At 41.1% G+C, this 16,002-nt stretch overlaps 2 protein-coding genes across 6 annotated transcripts; one reads left to right on the top strand and one right to left on the bottom strand.

Moving 5' to 3' along the window:
* Positions 1-795: 795 nt before the first annotated feature.
* Positions 796-9,172, bottom strand: mon1bb (MON1 secretory trafficking family member Bb). Of its 4 annotated transcripts, none has more exons than XM_020703121.3 (6): positions 9,109-9,172; positions 8,383-8,477; positions 6,419-6,997; positions 5,333-6,125; positions 5,091-5,238; positions 796-1,810 (listed from the first exon to the last, which is right to left on the bottom strand). In XM_020703121.3, the coding sequence occupies exons 2-6, from the start codon at positions 8,459-8,461 to the stop codon at positions 1,586-1,588; spliced, it is 1,824 nt and encodes a 607-aa protein (XP_020558780.1). In that variant the 5' UTR covers positions 8,462-8,477; positions 9,109-9,172; the 3' UTR covers positions 796-1,585. The 4 variants fall into 4 exon arrangements, with proteins under 4 accessions (XP_020558780.1, XP_011473100.1, XP_020558781.1 ...); XM_011474798.4 differs by having other exon boundaries at positions 8,990-9,140; XM_020703122.3 differs by having other exon boundaries at positions 8,933-9,132.
* tcta (T cell leukemia translocation altered) lies at positions 8,808-14,902 on the top strand. 2 transcript variants are annotated; one of them, XM_078947046.1, is made up of 5 exons: positions 8,808-8,937; positions 9,658-9,727; positions 10,078-10,211; positions 13,246-13,297; positions 14,608-14,902. In XM_078947046.1, exons 1-5 carry the CDS (start codon positions 8,829-8,831, stop codon positions 14,648-14,650), a joined length of 408 nt encoding a protein of 135 aa, XP_078803172.1. In that variant the 5' UTR covers positions 8,808-8,828; the 3' UTR covers positions 14,651-14,902. The 2 variants fall into 2 exon arrangements, with proteins under 2 accessions (XP_078803172.1, XP_004068677.1); XM_004068629.5 differs by lacking the exons at positions 8,808-8,937; positions 9,658-9,727; positions 10,078-10,211 and adding an exon at positions 12,797-13,159.
* Positions 14,903-16,002: the final 1,100 nt, after the last annotated feature.

The raw sequence follows: 16,002 nt of genomic DNA, 5'->3' as shown, positions 1-16,002 counted from the left end.
CAGCGGGTACAAACAGGAAGTACCTGCTGGCTCCAAGCAGCAGGTACTTCCTGTTTGGAACATTAGGGGGGAGGGGTCACTCATTCCAGTTCTCTTACATAGTCAATACTCACAACTTGGTGCACTATATAGGGCTAATGCCATTTTGTAGGGGTGTTTGAATGCACATCCAGAATCTATTGCGCTGGAAATTTCCCACAATTCTCTGCAAAAACCCAGTTTGCATCGATTCTCACTGGATTGACAAATGTAGACAACAATGCATTGTGTTAAAACAAGTATTTTGAATATCTTTTTCCAAGTTTTCATCATCAGCACACAGTGGATTCATAGTCTTTGTATAAGCGATCATGTTTTTTTAAGTTTTTACTTTGGTAAATGGTGTTTAAAGAAAAAGAATAGTGAACGTGTGTACAAAATGGGTTGAAATCCAGGGCATTGGAAAGTCCCGCACCACATAGTGTTTCGTTTTATTTTTTTTTTTTGGGGGGGGTGGGGGGGGGTGGGTTAGGGAGTAGCGAGGGAATGCAGACATAGACTCATTGAACATTTTCGATGCTTAGATTTACCACATCACCTGCCCTGCAGACAGGTCAGGTGTTCAAGTATATTTAATTTATAGCTCTAATTACATATCAAGTAAAAAGGTCAAATACTCCTAACTAAACATTTGTGTTCAACTTTTCATGTCAGACTAAAATAAATACCACAATAGAATTATTCTGACCTTTGGTTATAAGCGGCCATCTTTCCTTTTTATCATCTATAAAAGAAAGAAATGAACTGTAAGCCAACTTGGATTCAAAAGCTTGTTTTTCCATCAGGACAACCCAGGATTTATTTCATGATACCACAAATTCTACAAGTTTCCACAGAAAATGCCTGAGAAGAAACAAGGATTAAGCTACATTTGTAAGCCAGGTTTTATTTTGTTTTTAAATGGTCACCTGATCTGCAGAACCCATGGTGGAGAACACGGTGAAGACTGCTAAAATGAGGATCTGAACGTGGAACCTTTCTGCACAAAAAGGTAACGTGTTCCACGAGAGTTAAGACTATAAAATGCTGTCATGTTTTCTAATTCCTTTAAAGGGATGAGTGAGCTCATTCTAAAGGCTTATCTCTCTCCAGACAGCATCATGATTCCAAGTTCATACTGTTCCCAAAAACAAGCCACTTCTATAACCAGTAGTTAGGAACTGTGCAGATATTTTAAAACGTTAATGCATGAGATTACTTGAGTAAAAAGGTAGACGCTTTTTTTTTTCTTCTTCAGTGAAATAAACAATAAATAATTGCAATGACCGTTATCTCTGTGAGGAAAATCCTCTCTTTTTCATGTTATAAAATAACCTTGAAACATCACTTCGGTGTTTACCCCCCACATGATTTTTCTGTAAAAGAGCTCATTTGTCTTTCAGGTAAAAGAATACGAGATTCAAAGATCCCAGTCCTCCTTAAATAATGTAAAACGTAGTGTCTGATTCACCTACATTGTCTATAAAATCCACAATCCTCGGGGGGAAAAAACTTCAAAAATATACTGGAGCCAGTGTAGAAATAACTTTTGAAAGAGGGAAAGCTATTACAGAAGAGACAAGCCATTATCTGCAGAGTCCTGCTGCTCCGATTTGCTGCTTTTAGAGCTCTTGCTGGGGTTTGGAGTAGTGGAATACTTTGGGGGGTATCGGATGAAGAGGCGGTCCTCCTCCTTCTTAATCCATCTTAGAAGTTTGGTGATGGCGGTGATGGCGCAGGCTTTGGTCACCAGGGGGTTGAAGCAGGTGTACAGCTCAAATTTACTGGTTACCTGGAGTGAAGAAGAAAAACATCCCAGACGACCTTTAAAAACATTTGTGGTAAAACCTTCCATATGCGCCAGGATAGCTAGGCAACCATGTCAAGGCTCGATCCTTCATTATTTTAAATCTTCTGAAACCAAACATTGAAAACAGATTCATCCATTGGTATAACCACAGTTAACGGATGTTTCATTAACTCAGATCTGAAATTTTTTTTTTTTTCAAATGATCCCTTCAGTTTCTTCTTTTCCGCAGAATGTGAGTTCTAAAAAAGTCCCGTACTAATCCGCTTTTAATCCATTTTAAAAGGGGTTCCCAGTGGTCTTTTAATGATGATTATGCCGTTTTAAACCCAAAACCTGTATCATTTTTTAAGGACATAGTTTCTGTAGAGCGGCAGTAGTTCCTTAGATATCCCGTCACCCATCCGTTCTGCTCAGTGCTCTCCTGCTGGCTTACAGCCCCTCACACCCCGGCCTAACATTACCAGTGTAGCAGTCGTCATGACTGGGGTGGAGCAGGGACCAAAAATTGTATTTTCTATATCCCATCTTTTTCCGATGGCAGTTTTTTCATCCGCTCCTGATTCACAACAATTTGAATACAGAAATGTGCAGAAAATGAAATTTTCACTTTTTGTACTCCATCATTAGAAAAAAACATGTTAAAACCACACACACACACACACACACACACCCACACACACCCACACCCACACCCCCACCCCCACCCCCACCCCCACCCCCACCCCCCCACCCCCACCCCCACCCCCACCCCCACCCCCACACACACACACACACACACACACACACACACACACACACACACACACACACACACACACACACACACACACACACACACACACACACCCACACACACACACACACACACACACACACACACACACACACACACACACACACACAAAAACTAATATTATTGGAGGAAAAATTATAGAACACTGAGTGACTTTATCTAGATCAGTGTTTTTCAACCTTTTTTGAGCCACGGCACACTTTAACCTTGAAAAAAATCCTGCGGCACACCAGCATCCAAAAAAAAAAAAAAAAAAATTAGAAACTCAGTCTGTATTGATTTACAGCCCCTCTGCAATCTCACATGCATTTTTGTGATAATTGTGGCAGAAAAAGCTGGAAGTTGCAGCTGTTTTTTCTAAAAGATGGAATCAAAGTTAAGTTAGAAGATTTAAAAACTGTTTGATGTGTGTTCGTTGTGGTTTGAAGACGTTTAACAACAAAGATTCATTGTGCGCTGAGATGCTGTCACTTTAACCCAATGCATCATGGGAGATGTAGTGCAATCAGCCGCCGAACGCAGATAGACTCGCTTCTCTGAGCTTCATGGTTTTCTTCACTTGTTCCACGGTCTGATACCGGACTCTGTGGAAAGCTACATCGCTAAAGACGAGCTTTAGCTGGTATTTTTGTTAGAACTGAGAGACTTTATGAGCAGAATCAGAACAAGGAAGTGAAGACTTTAACCACTACTGATTGGTCAGACTGATGACGTGTGATTAAGCCTCCAAGAATGATTGGTGGAGACAGTTAAAGGGGTGGAACTTTTCCAAAAAACAGCTGAAGCTGTGGCTAAATCGCGTTACCGTCATTCTTATCAAAGTGTCTTTAATAAAATAAATTAAACACAAAGAAAAACGTATTTTATGATCTTTCATATTTCTAACTATTTAGTGTTTTATCAGGACCTGTTTGGAGGAACACAGAGCTGAAATCCTGGAGATGGAAAATGTTTTTTTGTTTTTTTTAGATCAGTTAATGAGGGCAATTTCCCACGCCACACTGGTTGAAAAACACTGATCTAGAAGCTACAGTATAAAGAGCCCGGTTCAGACTATTTGGCTGACTAAAAAAATGCCCTTTGATGAGTCCAAATGTACGGAGCCCGTGATAGGTGAAAAAAAAAAAAAAAAAGAAGAAGAAATTTGTTCCCACGAAATAGTTATTCATGTGATAAATCATTCATAAAGACAGATGGCTTGCTGCTTCCCCATGTAACATTCTGATGTACATTCATCCTGTCGTATTTGAATGGACCTCACTCACAGGGACACGTCGATTGGTCGAGGTGCATTATGGGATATGTGTGAAGCATGATGGAATACGTCCGAAGAATGTAGGCTTTGGATGTGAAGTGACTGCTAACGAGTAGTTTAATAAAAGGCAAGTTATCTCAGCACGTCCTGAATATTATTATTCCTGTTCGACCCTAAAGTACAACACCCCGTACCGCATCGACTGTCCGTCTGCCGGCCAGCCAACTGCGTGGATGCCTGCGTGACAGCCGTTTGCTTGTCACGCAGGCATCCAGGCAGCTGCGGTACGGGCAAGCAGCAAGCTCTGGCATCCTGAATCTAAAAATATTTTTCTTATTTTCATTGAGACAATAATAAATAGATCCCCTAGTTTGATTCTTGTTTTTATTTTCCCCTCTCTTGAAAGAATGCGGGTCACACGGATGTAGCTGCGGAAAGCGGCTTTAGCGGCAGGATGAAGAGCGTCGGGATGTGAATGAACCCGGACAGGGAAACGTGATAACCGATGCTTTTATAGAACATAAAAAATGTTTTTTTTTCTTAAATCCGATCTCTAAACATCCTCCATGTCTTCCATGCATTGTAATGGGATATACACAGATAGAAACTTAAAGGTATCCGCTGTAAATCCAAGTATTGCTCACATCCGTGTTTATGAATGACTTATCACATGAATTATTATTTCGTGGGAAGGAATTAATTAATACTTAAGGCTACATACAGATGTATTTTACAACAGTTTTCTCCATGTAGATGCCAACAGTAGAATAACTATTATTGCTGGAGTTGCTTCTTTTCCAACATCAGGAGGAATCAGCAAAGTCAGCAGCTTTCAACCTACTGGTTTGTAGTTTTCTGCTGTAAATCTTAAAGTTCATTTGCTGTATAATAGAACTCCTTCCCTTTAAAAAAAACTATGCACTCCAAACTTGTTTTGACTGTACAAATATATTTTTGGCCGGCATTTTTATTACATGCTGCTTAAACATCTAACTAAGAGGCTTTGTCGATATTCTGACCAGTTTTCTGTGTCTAACTCACCGTGTTACGCTCATTTATGTACATTTCTAACAAGAATTGGAAACAAAACTGCTCCGAAATGAACAGAAAATGAAAGGAGAACATGTGCTCACTGTTCTTTCCAAAACATTTGTGGTTGTCTTTTTTAAATTTCTTTGCGTCTGTATGAACAGCATCAACCGAACGTTTCCTACCCAGGCCAGCAAGGTTTCCTTCTCAGCGACGTGGTAGATGAGTTTGAGCGGCCGTGAGGTGCTGTGAATGCGGCTGTGCATGTACCGATACAGATCCAGGAGACGCATTTTCTCCTCGTCGCTGCAGTAAGGAGCCTCCATCTCCGGGCTAAAAGCACATTAAGTGGAAAGTGGTCAAATGGGGAGTTAGCTAAATAGTCTAAGAATCAAAAGCAGTTTCTTTTAAGCTCAAACCAACACACCTGGTGAACTGAGTGAGCTGCCGGTAGTTGTCTGGCACGTCGAAGGGTTTATACATGAAATGCCGGAGGTCGGAAACGCCGACCTGGCTCACGCTGTATGACTGGGCTTTGGCGATGAGGCTTAGCGAGTTCTGGGCTGTCATGGCCTCCTCTATCTTCCTCTTGCACTCAGCTACAGCGTAGAAAGCCTCCTTGTCTGTCGAAAGCAGCAGCAAACACACAGTGCATTCTGGGGGATCAAGATAAGAAATATATGCGTAGAAGTAACAGTCCGGGTTAAAGAGAGGGAGGCAGATGGGAGTCCAGATCTCTCCGGCCTGGAAGGCAGACGAGGCTCCGATGAGGTTAAGCAGTAGGTGAACGTCGGCCGGCTCCAGCCTCACGTCCTCGATCACAGTCTTTTCTTGGACTATGGTGAGCAGCTGGTTCTTGGCAATGAGGATGGAGAAAACCAAATTGGGCGTGATGGCTTTCTGCAGGATCTGGCTGAGGGAGTCCCTGAGAGACGACACTAGGGGCAGGCAATGCACCGCTGCAAGCAAAAAGCTGGGATCGGAGTCCACCAGGTTGAGGAGACCGTCCAGGATCTTCTCTGAGCCGGCCAGGAGTCGTCTGAGGTCGTAGTTCTTCTTGTGCTCGAAGATGCGGGAAATGCTGGCCTGCGTGAGCATGCTGATGATCTGGTAGTACACGTAAAGGAGCTCTCCGCGAAGCTGCTGCTCGGACTGACAGCTGCTGGAGACGCACACCAGCACGAGGGGGCCTTTCTGCAGAAACACCACCGTGTGCTCCTCTGGAGGTGGGAGAGACACCAGGAAAAGTTAGACAATCAAGCAGACTGCTCCAGCGAGCAGCAGCTTTTGAACTATGGCTAATCCATTCTCATCCTCGCCTCGACAGAGTCTACATCACAAAAAGTATATAAAAAGATGCTGGTTGGTTGATTCAATATTTACAAAACTAAGAAGTGCCCTAATGTGTCTGTTCTTCATTTACATCTGTTCATGCTAAAAATGGAAGCCTTTTCATAACCATCATGTTCAATAAACCATTTGGACACACATATGAATCCCGAAATGCTCTCACCTGTGTAGACAGAACGAATAATATTATCTCCACTTTGGACAAAAGACACGAGCGCCATCATGACTCCCATAGTGGAGGAAAGCGCCTCCTCACTGCCGTACCGCGAGTAGATGGGTTTGCCAGCCTCACTAAGAACAAAGACGTGCTTCCTGTGCTGCCGCCAGCTGTCGGCTGTCACGTCCTCATCGCGATGGGATGCGAGCGCAGACGCTTCCTGGATTCCTGCCTCGATTAAGGGAGAAGATCGGCCCTTTACACCGATGCCCTGCTCCTCTAGCTTGGCTTTGGCCAGCATCGTGACAACAAACTCCCCAGAGTCACTCTGGTCGGGGTCGGTGGGAACATCCTCTCTGCCGGATGGAGGGGTGGAGACGCTCCTCTGACACGAGGGGCTGTCGGTCTCCTCAGAGTCTAACTTTGAAGACGGCCCGGCATCTGAATGGAGCTCCACCTTTGTGTCACCAGACGGATCCAAGCTGCTGATCTGGTCCTCGTCAACTGAAACAAAGTCATGTCTCCCCGTTGGTTCTGGAGTCGTGTGGTTTCTCAAGAGGGGGAGGGAAGGTGCCAAAATGCCAACTAAAACAAAAGCCAAACAAATATGAGATCAGGAAATCATCTCAAACACAGCAGAACACTCCTGCAGACAGTCGTACACAGATGCATGAATACAGATAATTACAAAAATACATTCAAGGCAAAACTACAAAACAAATGTGCATTTAAATACACCCCCCCAGTTTAAAGAGCCACTTCAATGAGCATCCCGGTTTTGGTGTTTTTAACACGTTCTAGTGGCATTTTTCTGATGGTGGAAGGCATTTTTATTTCTTATAATTTTTTTAATTGTTGTGAATCAGAAGCAGATGGGGGAAAAAAGACTTTTAAAAAAAAAGCTGGTAGATGTGACATAAAACCTATAAAGGCAAGTCACAAGCTTCCTGCTCTGCTCCCTTCTGCTGCATTCGCTTGTAGACAAATAGATCCACGTACGTCTTTGTTTTCCTCGTCCGAGCTGGATTTTGACTCAAAACTGTTCGGCTGAACAGCTCCAATGTTTCTGACCACTTTTGATGCACTTTTTAATGTTAGCTTGGGGTTGTGAGGGGGTTCAGGTTAGCGGGAGAGAGTGCACACAAAGAGATTATGGCAAATGGGGGCGGGCTTAATAGTCCCACCCTAGGGCTGCATGATATGAGGAAACCTCGGGATATTAGTGATCAATATTGCGATGACCATTTAACTTGCGATAAATGAACAAATAGCAAAACATCTAAACACATCATTTCTATTTCACTGCAACTGTTTAATTTAAATACGAGTCAAAATTCCTGCAATTTTTCTCCAATGACCTTCGTCTAATTACCAGGGCAACATCTAACATAGAAGAGCTCTATCCGATTGGTCAACAACGTGAAGGGCTCCGTCTGATTGGTCAAATGCTTAAAGGGATTTATTCAATTCATTAAATAGTTCAAGTTTCCATAAGACTGTTTTAGCACATTTAAGGTTTACCATTTATTGTGATATGGATATTGCACAGCTTGAAATAGCGATTACGATACATTTGCGAGTAATTGTGCAGCCCTATCCCACCCAAATCTTAGAGGTGAATTTCTGATGAACTCCTGTTGCTCTGTGGAAAATGTTCCCAGGAAAACTACACAGGTTTTTGATTTAGGCTAAAAATGGCATCATCCTAATTAAAAAAAACACTGGGAACACTTTTCCAAACGATCTAAAGACGATCAGAGTGGGACTTTAAAGAGTTCGGCGTATATTTTGGCTCCAAGCTCCAATCAAAAGCAGGAAACCCAAGTGTTGCTGGTGACAAAATAAAATAAGTGCAAATCTGCATATTTTGAAAAAAGTAGCTTCTCTAAATTTTTTTTTTTCAGGGATGCAAATAGGTTATTCTGGAAACAGAAACTGTGGTATAAATACCAAGCAGTCCATTCATTTACCAGGTGCTTCGCTGTCAGATGGTGGAGCACAGTTCCTCATTGGCTGCTCTTCTCCCTCTTGTAGAGTGTCTGCGTCCATGATAACATCCCAGTTACTACAGACAAAAAGAATCAGAATGAACATGAATGCACATAAGTCCCTGAGGAGTCTGAACTATCCTATGAAAAGAAGCACTGATTCTGGAGACGTCATTCTGTCACATGACTCCAAGAGATCTAGTAGCTCCCAGATATCCGGCACACACGGGAATTATTTAAATTTGATTACAGCCTCCGCTCCAGCAGCTGATGTGTCGAATTATGTGCATCATCATGGGTGTTCTGTATGACTGAGAACGAAGGACTTATTAACCGTTGTATTCGTTTTTAAGTAACTCCGCGAACACATTTTACCATCTGCGCGAAGTAGAAAGTTACCAGCCGGGACAGATAGAGTCGCACAATGGATGGACGAAGACGGAATCCGAAAAAGATCAGCACCCAGTTCGACCGCGGCTAACTCTCTTTTGCTAGCAAACGAAAGAGATCAATTTCACGGCCTCGCTGCTACCGTAGGTAAGAGTTCTCCTCGGAAGCGAACCGGGTGACGGTGAAGGACCAAACCTACGGTTGGGTAACGTCGAAACGTTAAATGATGTATCCAGCTTGTTACGCGAACTTTCATGGACGCCCCGGGAGCGAGAGAACTGTCAAGAATGAAAGGCACAACACTTATTTTGCTCTTACACCAGCAGACATCCGGAGCCGCTGTTGACGTCGACTAGAGCTGACCAATCAGGCTGCTCGTGGCGTCACATAGTCCCGCCCCCACAGGGTCTGAAATCCAATAGAAAAAAAGCGAAACGGGCCAATAAACACGTCTATAAAAGTTAAAAGTCAAACAATAATGTTTTCAAAACCAAAGGCATAAAAAACTCTATAAAAACCTTGTCTCAGCTATAAAAATTATACCACCAGGAGAAGACCGGTATGGCAAGATACTATTTAATTTAAAATTATATTTGTTTTTACTTTTGTTCGCCTTGTTAGACATATACTTGTAGAAATTTTTGTTTTAGAATTTTTTTCAAAATCTGTTTTAAGGTTATTTTTATAGCTGCAGCATCAGATTTGTTTATGATAACTGTGAAATTACCTGGTTTTAGTTGTATTTGATTTTTTTAGATGCATATTTATTAACAGACCAAGGAGTCAAAAATTTTGATGTAAATCTTAGTCTGTGTGTAGATTTGAACACAATCGCCACCATTTATCAGGTATACATTGCGTTTCCAGGAAACTTGGAGTGTGTTTCCTGCCCCAGAAGCATCAGAAAGACAGCAAGCATGGAGAGGATGTCTCTATGGTGGGAGTCAGCAACTCAACTCTAAGAAGTTTGATTTCGCCAGGAATCATGTTGTTCTCTTGGGTCGTGTTATCTCTAGGGATGGCCTTCAATCTGACCCATGTAACGCCAACGAATTGAAAAGCTGGCCTACCACTCTATCAGAAGTGAGGGCTTTTATGGGCTTGTCCTCATTCTACAGGCAATTTGTGAAGTACTTTTGGGAGCGTGCTGCTCCTCTTAACCACTTGGCAGATAAAAATGTCCCCTTTGAATGGAGTGCCAAAGTGTGAAGCCTCCTTCAATTACCTGACAAAGGTTCTCGCCTCTGATTCTGTAGTGACTTTACTTAACTGTGCCCTTCCCTTCAGGATCTACACTAATGCATCTAACCATTTTGTTTGGGCTGTGCTGGCCCAGTCCTGGATCAGGGTCTGGAACCAGGTGGTGAAGCATGCTAGTCAGGCTCCAACACAGCCCAGGAACAGTGGTCTACGTTTGACAGGTAACCGTGGGCTGTGGTGTGGGCCGTTTGTGAGTTTAAGTATTATGTTGGCCTGTCAGCCATTACCACCAACACTGTGTATCGTCCCCTGCTTTGGCTCAGAAAAGTTTCCATCGACAAAGACCCTTTGTGATATCAGGGTTGTTGGCTCTTAGAGTTTGACCCATTTGAGCACAGCACGAAAATGCTGACATATTGTCTCTGCGGCCTCTTTCTTCTGCTTTGGGTAAGGTGAATGTTTCGTCATTGTCAGGGTTTCTGCTGCTGCACTAGGGTGGTCCAAACACGCAGATCCCCCAAACCCAAGGCGCCCATGGGGTGCTCGCCTGTCAACCAGCCCTTCCAATGTGTGGCAGCAGATATTTTGGAGCTGCCAGTGACCTCTCGAGGCAAAAAATGTTTTATTAAAAGAAGACAGCCTAACCAGACTGCACAGGCTGTTCCCCATTGTTTTTTTAAGGATTATGTGTTGGTGCATAGTGTCCCTGAAGTTCTTCGCATCGACCAAGGCCGACAGTTTGGAGCTGAGTTTTTCAGTTACTGTGTCAGAGGATGGAAGTAAAAGGGTCGCACTACCACCGTGGCGCAGTGGGGCGTCTTCATTGGACTCTGATCAGTTGCATGTCATATTCTTGTCTTAGGGAGGTCAGTGGGATGAATTTTTGAAAATCGTGTGTTTTCCGTACAACACCACCCAGCACTCCAGCACACTTTTTACTCTGTTTTATCTCTTATACATGCTCAAGAGGCTCAGGTTCCAACTGATATGTTCAACCCAACCAGTGTGTTAGTTACACTGAGTGCTGGGTCCCAGCCAACATATGTCTCTTCAATGGTGCCGCCTTCAGCACAGCCAGACTTTATACAGCCGAGGCACATGAGAAACAGAACCCCTATCATGATGAAGATTCTGCTCATTGTCTCTTTGCCGTGGGTCCATTAGAGAGTCGCTCAAAGCTTGCTCCTCCATGGAAGGGCCCTTTTCAGGGGGAACATGTGCTGGCTTCAGTTGGTGAAGTTGCTCTTATCTATCCCATTCAAGAGAGATTCAAAGTGGTCCATCATGATAGACTCAAACCTTATACTTTGCCTATGCCTGCAATGACTGACCCAATGTCTCATGCACTTTCACCCATTCAAAGGGCTCTTGGAAGGTCTCCCCAACCAAACGAGGGGGAACATTTGGTGAGGGCTCATGGTGACACTGCATGGGGGACAGTTAAGAAGTTGGCCCCAAGTGTTCCTGAAGTGGACGACAAGTGCATCCCCCTTCGCATTTCAACCACTTTGTTCTATTTTGATGTTTAGTTACTGATGTTTTTGCCTTATTTGGGCAAGATGAGGTTCAAGTCTGAAGTCCCTGACCCCGTAAGGGATAAAACGGGTTCAGAAAATGGATGAATGGATGGATAGTTTTTATTGAACACTACAAATGTTAACATGTTAACATATACACATGAAATAAAACAGTTATAGCAAACAACTTGGTTACATCATGCTCCTGTACCTGGCCGTGTACCTCGTCTCTACTGCTGCTCCTGCACTTGGCTGTGGATCCTGCATCTGCCTCGTTTCGCGCCCCCAGCCCCCCCACCCCGACTCCATCTGGATGAACCTCATCTGTTGGACTTTAAATATGTAGTTGTAGAGTTAGATAAGTTAATTCTTCTCTATGAGTTCTGGCATGGCCTGTGCGTCCTGGGGGAGGATCCCTCCTTCATGTGGGCACCCTGAGGTTTCTTCCTCTTTATTCCGCAAATCATTTTTTTTAGGAGTTTTTATTTACAGCGAAGGACGGTCAAAGGGCTGGGATGTCCAGTTTAGTTTAGTCAGTTCAGTTTAGAATCTTTCTGTTGAATTGTGTGTGTGTTCACAATCCTTTAGATTTTATGTTTTATTCTACATCTATCCGCACAAAGCCCATCGAGACAACTGTTGTTGTGATTTTGGGCTTTACAAATAAAATTGAATTGAATTGAATCATCAAAAAAGAGAAAAGATACCAAAACAAAGACACACAATAATGTTTAAAGAAAAGCATAAATACTAAAGGTTTGCATATAACTTATTCACTTAAAAAAAAGTGAAAAAATGTCATTGATGTTTTTTGGTCATGAATTTTACTAATTTGGAGTTTAAAAAAACCTCCCAATGAAATATTTAAAGTAGTTTGTTTTTTTTTTGTTTTTTTGGTTAATGTAATTTTATTTACTCTCCCAGGATTATTATTACATTAAAAACTAAATAGAACAGACTGGTATTTTAAATTACATCAGTTTGTTGTTCTTGTTTTATCTTTTAATTTAAAAAAAAATTTTTTTTCCTAAGGTCACCAGAGAACAGAGAATTTAACACCAGAAATTAAATGCCAAACACTATTAAAGTACATGGAATCACAAACCAAATGGTCAATTATTCAAATATTTTCAACACAAAAATACCGTTTTTTTCTTCAAATCCAAACCTTAATCTTGAAAGTTCTTTACAAGAATATACACAATTTATGATTTTAAGAATGTTCTTTACATACCACCAATCACGGAACTCTGGAATGTAGATTTCAATTCAATCAGTCCGGTCGGACTATTTAGAGCGCTACACTCTTGATGACGACATTTCCTGTGTAACGGCGATGAGCTGTGCCACGGGCATTAAATGTTGCTTACCTTTGAAAATTGATTGAATTGGTAAACGGAGAAAGTTCAAAAGCGGACCGCGAGCTCGATGACCCAGCAGAATGGCGGAGCCGTGGGATTTTGAGTTCATGTCCCGCATCGCTGACAGCTGCCTGTCGTTCCTCTACGAGTTTGTGGATGACTGGCTGGCTAACGACATGAGAGTATTTATTTTCAAAATCTTGCTCAGCTGGTTAATTTTTAGTCTGATTGCGATCCACTTTGCATGGAAAATATATGGAAGTACAGTAAACAACATGTATTATCGACAGGGTGAGTTATTTTGCGGTCCTGGTCGTGTTGTAATTTTTTTCTTACTAGCCTCGTTAATGTCTATTGTTGTTTGTGTTTACATTTAGGAAGTGGACAGAACGGAGGCACACCTGATGCGTCTCCTCACCTGAGCAGCTGGTGGGTACTCTATTATGGCAAGCGAAAAGGTTCATAAATCGCCAAGAAATGCGACTTAAAAAAAGAACGTCGTAGTGGCCAACAAAAACGCCGCTTTTTACTGTTGTCACATACATACATATTTAGTTCGAAGCTAAACATTTAGCTCCAGACTAAATATTTAGTTTAAAATATATATATTTAATTTGGACTTAAATATTTATTTAAAAATTAAATTTTTAGCTACAAAGCTTAAATGTTTAGTTTAGAAAATAAATGTTTAGAAGAGATCTAAATATTTAACTTGCAAATTGAATATTACGTTTACAAACTAAACATCTAGTTTGTAAACTAAATATATAATCATAAAAAATATGTAAATTTAAATTCAATATTTAGCTTACTAACTATTTAGTTAGTAAATGTAACATTTATAAAGTCACGAATATGTAAAAAGTAAAAATGTCCATTTGAAAAACGAAACCTATTTTTTTTCCTCCAAAAACAGGCTAAATATCCACAAGTATTGCTGCAAATATTTGACTGCAGCTTTACCAACGGCACCCGTACCCTTTGTTCTAAAGGTCATTTAAAGTCCCACTGCAATCATCTTTTGGTCTATTTAGAAAGCGTTCCCAGGGGTATTTTAATGATTGTTGTTTTTTAGCCAAAATAATGGTGAATAAAAGAAATGTTGTCTTTTAGGACATCGTTTCTACAGAGCAGCAGTAATTCATTAGAAACTCACCTGGGTTGTAGGTGTGACTGTTGCTGACAAATCTCTAAACTCTCTCCTTTTGGTTTATAATCCCACACTTCTCCAACGTAAGATTTCTGGTGCAAAAAAAAAAAACAGCGTAGAGCCAGATGCCAGCTCAGACGAGGAAAACAAAGACGTACACGGATGCATCAGAAGGAATCGGAGCAGGGAGCTCATGACCCACTGACTGTAGCACCTACGTCTGCTCCTGATTCCCAACGATTTGAATAAAGAAATACTCAGAAATGCAATTTTGAGGTTAAAGGTGTTTATATATGCTGACCATCATCAGAAAAATGCCTCAAGATCTTGTTAAATACACCAAAAACACGACTTTCATTGCAGTAGATCTTTAAAGACCCACTCTAAAGAAAACATGGTGTCTTTTCATCGGTTGTAGATGAACAAATTGTGACTCAGACGGGACATGTTTGATGTAACGGTACACTGGTTTGGTAACGATGTTTGGCTGCTTTTGTAATTTACAGAAAATTTGCTTGTGCATGCTAATGTATCATTTCATTTTTGTTAACCGTTTTGTCTGTTTGTGTTTGCATTGTTTTTGCCTCAGGGAAAGTAACGCTGGGGACAATCTCAAGACTCACCGGGATTGACAGGATACAGATGATGGGACTTAATCTGAACACAGACTGTACGGTTTACTTCAAAGCCATCAAACCTACTTCAATATTTTTCATTGAAAAAATGAAGGCCATTTTTCCCATAAAGCTTGGCTTTGTTGGATATGGTCTAGGGAAAGACATATCTGGACAGTTTGTGCAAATCTTGGTTTTGCTTGCTACGTCTGGTCATGTTGTTACTGCAGAGACATGTTTCGATATACATTAAAGTGATTTTTGTGCAAAGTTTGTGGGTTGACTTTAGAAAACCAGCATGGAATAAAAGTGGGTTGTAGATGAACAAATTGTGTTTGAAAAAAATACATTATACTGGGGCAGAAACAGTATTTTTGGTGCAGAATAATAGGTTAGTTAATAATCAACAAAACATTTTTTGCGAGATGTGTTGTGTTTTTTGATTATAAAAACACAATGTAAGAGTTCAAAAATATTTTTCAGAATTCAGTTCATCTTTTGATGCGTCTTACATTTGTAATTAGCATGTAGTAGGAATGTAAAATAGCCTTTGAACTATGTGGTTTTTTTTAAACATGTACTACACGAAATTCCTGTTAAATCTAAAATCTTCTCTCACTGAGCTTATTACTTCTTATAGTGACAAAAATATATTAACATGTATTTTAGTGTTTTAAAATTAACTAAGACATTGATACACAATTTGTTTTTTTAAGTAAAAAAGAAAAATTTTAATACTTTTTTAGTTCCTTTTTTGTTTCAAAACCAGAATCAACCTTTTATCAAGCATGACTGTTTTGTAGAGGATTTGTTTTTTTTAACTGCAACTATTCAAACATGTTGAAACAAGTTAGCTATAAAAATCAATAAAATTGGAGGTTTCACATTGGAGCCTTTTTAATATAAAAACCTATAAGTGGTCAAAAACTGAACTTTATCAAAAAGGAAATTGTATCTTATTTGTCATTATTTCTCATATCAAAAAAGCAGCATTTTACTTTCACATTTTTAAGGTTTTGCAAAGTTAGTTTGTCACCAATGTAATTTAAAAAAACAACCATAGTTTTCATGTTGAAAGCGGCTGGGTAGCTCGGTTGGTAAGGTGGGAAGCTACCATGCAGGAAACCAGGGTTCGATTCCCGGAGGGGAATGAGCAATGGTACTGGGGGCAATTACCATATCAATGGCGAGCAGTTAACATCACCCAGTGAGGGTCCTTAGGCAAGACCCTTAACGCTACTGCCTCCCGAGCGCGGTTTCGGCTGCAGCTCACCGCTCCCCAAGGGGATGGGTCAAATGCGGAGAAAGAATTTCCCTTCGTGGGATAAAATACAGTGTATAAAAAAAAATAAAATTAAAAACTCAGATGC

This window comes from Oryzias latipes, chromosome 5 (genome assembly GCF_053564925.1).
Source record: "Oryzias latipes strain Hd-rR chromosome 5, Olatipes_Hd-rR_3.1".
NCBI classification, from domain to species: domain Eukaryota; kingdom Metazoa; phylum Chordata; class Actinopteri; order Beloniformes; family Adrianichthyidae; genus Oryzias; species Oryzias latipes.
This window is presented reverse-complemented; position numbering and strand designations above follow the sequence as displayed.

Bases quoted from the DNA above. Each gene is read 5' to 3' on its own strand.
- mon1bb (XM_020703121.3), bottom strand. From the start codon at position 8,461: ATGGACGCAGACACTCTACAAGAGGGAGAAGAGCAGCCAATGAGGAAC. The intron at 6,126-6,418 runs GTGAGAGCATTT...TCCCACCTCCAG, and splicing joins TATTCGTTCTGTCTACACAG to AGGAGCACACGGTGGTGTTT. The intron at 1,811-5,090 runs GTAGGAAACGTT...TCTTCACTCCAG, and splicing joins AGGAAACCTTGCTGGCCTGG to GTAACCAGTAAATTTGAGCT.
- tcta (XM_078947046.1), top strand. From the start codon at position 8,829: ATGGACGAAGACGGAATCCGAAAAAGATCAGCACCCAGTTCGACCGCG. The intron at 9,728-10,077 runs GTGGGAGTCAGC...CCTTCCCTTCAG, and splicing joins ATGGAGAGGATGTCTCTATG to GATCTACACTAATGCATCTA. The intron at 10,212-13,245 runs GTAACCGTGGGC...GTTTACATTTAG, and splicing joins CAGTGGTCTACGTTTGACAG to GAAGTGGACAGAACGGAGGC.